This window comes from Onychostruthus taczanowskii, unplaced genomic scaffold, assembly GCF_017590055.1.
Source record: "Onychostruthus taczanowskii isolate IOZ18803 unplaced genomic scaffold, ASM1759005v1 scaffold2, whole genome shotgun sequence".
Taxonomy (NCBI): Eukaryota; Metazoa; Chordata; class Aves; order Passeriformes; family Passeridae; genus Onychostruthus; species Onychostruthus taczanowskii.
In genome coordinates, this window is record NW_024499239.1 from 28,505,247 (window position 1) to 28,508,507 (window position 3,261).

The window sequence follows — 3,261 nt, forward strand, 5'->3', positions numbered from 1 at the left end:
CCCGTGTCCCCGTGGCTCGCGGTGGCCCCGGGGCTGGCCGGGGCCCCCGGGGGGGCCGGTGGCGGCTATCTTGGTCTGGGACACGGGCCCGGCTCCAGCGGCGCCTCCCGGTCACGTCCCGTCCCGGCACGGACTAAAAACAACCCGGGCCCGGGGCCACGAGGCTGCCGCAGGGACTTGGGGGTACTGGCACCGCCGCTGTGTCCCCTGGCACACCCCCCATGTCCCCTGGCACGCCCCCCCCCATGTCCCCTGGCACCTTATGTCCCCGGAGCCAGGGCTGGGATGGCAGTGGCCGCCCCACGGTGTGCGGGGGCGGGATTGGGGACAGCAAGCGTGGAATGTCCGTGGTGCTGGGGGCTGGCACCCACCCAGGGACCCCCCATGGGTGCTCAGGGGCTGGGACCACCACGGGCAGGGGCAGCCCGTGGCTTGGCCGGCGGTGGTGACCCGAAGCCACCGCCGGGTCCCTCCTGTCCCCTGTCCCTGTCATGGGGCTCCCAGAAGCCACGGAGTTCCCAGGGGATCGTGTGGCTGCGGGGCTCTCAGGGGGTCCTGAGGCTCCTGGAGGGTCCCAGGCTGGGGACAGTGACCTGGGGCGGGGCTGGGACCCGGGTGCCGGGCGGGTTTGGGGACAGCGGGTGACACCGGGACAGCGCTGCCCTCCCCGCAGGTCGGACGTGGTGGTGCTCTGCTTCTCGCTGGCGAACCCCAACTCGCTGCGGCACGTGAAGACCATGTGGTACCCCGAGATCAAGCACTTCTGCCCCCGCACCCCCATCGTGCTGGTGGGCTGCCAGCTGGACCTGCGCTACGCCGACCTGGACGCCGTCAACCGCGCGCGCCGCCCGCTGGCCAAGTGAGCCCCCAGAGTGTCGCCCCCCAGCCCCGCGGGGACAGGGACACCTCGGTGTGTCGTCACCGGGACCACCCCAGTCCCATTAAAATGGGGAGCCCTCCCTGTGCTGCTCTGGGCACCCCCAGTTTTGCCGCCGCCGTGTGTCATGTCCCGGCAGGATGGGGACCCCCCTGTGGGTCGGGGTCTTCTGGCAGCTCTTGTGGGGTGGAACCTCTGCCCTGCTCAGCACTCCTGGCTTGGGGCCTCCCCTGCAGGCCCCCCTGGCACCCCCACAATGAGGGGCCACCCTCCCAGCACCCCCTGGCATGGCGGTGACACCTCCCAGAATCTTGGAACGAGGAGGGGCCGCCCCGGACACCCTCCTCAGCCCCCCCACCCTGTCCGTGCCCCCCCAGGCCCATCAAGCCCTCGGACATCCTGCCACCGGAGCGGGGGCACGAGGTGGCCCAGGAGCTGGGGGTGCCGTACTACGAGACCAGCGTGGTGGCCCAGTTCGGGGTCAAGGACGTGTTCGACAACGCCATCCGCGCCGCGCTCGTGTCCCGCCGCCACCTGCAGTTCTGGAAGTCCCACCTGCGCAAGATGCAGCGCCCGCTGCTGCAGGCGCCCTTCCTGCCCCCCAAGCCCCCCCCGCCCCTCATCCAGGTGCCCGACGCCCCCCCAGGCCTGGGGGGGGGCCCGGCGGCGCTGTTCCAAGCCCCGCTGTGCGCCGACGTCGTCTTCCAGCTGCAGGACGGCCACCGCGTCTTCGCCCACCGCGTCTACCTGGCCACCGCCTGCTCGCGCTTCTACGACCTCTTCACGCTGGAGGAGCCGCCCGAGACCCTCGGCGAAGGGGACGGGGGCACCCGTGACCTGTCCTCGTGGGGCCGCGGCTTCCTGAGCCTGCGCTGGGAGCCGGTGGCCGACCCGGTGGCGGGGCGGGAGCGGCGGATGGCGGTGGTGGCCATGGACCGGGGCGTGCGGCCGGAGCCGCTGCGCGCCGTGCTGGAATATTTGTACACGGGGAAGCTGGAGCGGCCCCACGGCGACCTGCGGCAGGTGGGAGCGGTGGCCGAGCTGCTGGAGGTGTTCGACCTGCGCATGATGGTGGCCAACGAGCTCAACCAGGAGAGCTTCATGAACCAGGAGATCACCAAGGCCTTCCACGTGCGCCGCGCCAACCGCGTCAAGGAGTGCCTGGCCAAGGGCGTCTTCGCAGGTGTGGGGGGCGGGGTGGGGGCTGTGGGGACAGGAGGGTCACCGCTGTCACCTCTAGGTGGTGTTCCCTTCTTGTGGTGCCAGCGTGGTCACAGGGCTGTGGTCAAACTGAGCCCCTCCCAACGCTGAGGTCTTTGGAGTCTGGGGTCCTGTGCCAGGCAGTCATGGAGGTGCTGCTGGGGTGGAGCGGCAGGTCTGGGCTGTGGTGGCCAAGGGGTGGTGTCCCCAAGGCAGTGGTGTCCCCATGGAAGGGGTGTCCAAGGGATTCTTGTCCCCAAGGCAGTAGTGTCCCCATGGAAGGGGTGTCCGAGGGATTCTTGTCCCCAAAGCAGTGGTGTCTGAGGGGTGGCTGTCCCCATGGAAGGGGTGTCCAAGGGATTCTTGTCCCCAAGGCAGTGGTGTCCCCATGGAAGGGGTGTCCAAGGGATTCTTGTCCCCAAGGCAGTAGTGTCCCCATGGAAGGGGTGTCCGAGGGATTCTTGTCCCCAAAGCAGTGGTGTCTGAGGGGTGGCTGTCCCCATGGAAGGGATGTCCAAGGGATTTTTGTCCCCTTGACAGCGGCGGTCAGCGAGTGGCTGTCCCTGCTCTGCAGTGTCCGAGGGTGGCTGTCCCTGGGCTGAGGGGTGGCACATCTGAGGGCTGGCTGTCCCCACTGAGCTGTCCCCTGTCCCCAGACGTGGTGTTCCGCGTGGATGACGGCGCCGTGCCGGCGCACAAGCCGCTGCTCATCGCCGGCTGCGACTGGATGAGGGCCATGTTCCGGGGGGGCTTCCGCGAGAGCTACGCCGGCGAGGTGGGGACCAGGAGGGACCTGTGGCTCTGTGGGGCAGGGTGGGCATCTTTGCTTGGGGTCAGGGGGCTGCTCAGACCCCCTGGCCCAGGGACACGTGTGTCCTACTAACCTCTTGCAGAGGGAGCTGTGGGGGCTCTTCCTGTGCCAACTCAGGCGCTGCCAGGAGGGTCCCCCTTTCCCCCAGCTCCCTTTGGGGGTGTCTCTGAGGTCCCCCAAACCCCCCAATCCCACAGGTGTCCCTGCCCGGCACCAACTGTGCCTGCCTCCGTGCCGTCCTCGACTTCCTCTACACGGGGGTCTTCACCCCCACGCCCGACCTGGACGCCATGGAGCTGCTCATCCTCACGGACCGGCTGTGCCTGCCGCGGCTGCAGGCGCTCACCGGTGAGCCCCCCCCCACCCCCCCGCC

At 69.7% G+C, this 3,261-nt stretch overlaps 1 protein-coding gene across 6 annotated transcripts in view; it reads left to right on the forward strand.

The window, feature by feature from the left end:
- Positions 1-3,261, forward strand: part of LOC121335075 (rho-related BTB domain-containing protein 2-like) — a 6,133-nt gene that overhangs the window by 1,537 nt on the left and 1,335 nt on the right. For 2 of the 6 annotated variants that reach the window (XM_041402855.1, XM_041402858.1), the window contains 4 exons: positions 674-859; positions 1,255-2,060; positions 2,734-2,852; positions 3,086-3,236. In XM_041402855.1, the coding sequence (XP_041258789.1) occupies positions 674-859; positions 1,255-2,060; positions 2,734-2,852; positions 3,086-3,236 (1,262 nt within the window). Of the gene's footprint in view, positions 1-656; positions 860-1,254; positions 2,061-2,733; positions 2,891-3,085; positions 3,237-3,261 lie in introns of all 6 variants that reach the window. The other 4 variants (XM_041402857.1, XM_041402859.1, XR_005952514.1 and 1 more) reach the window with 3 other exon arrangements.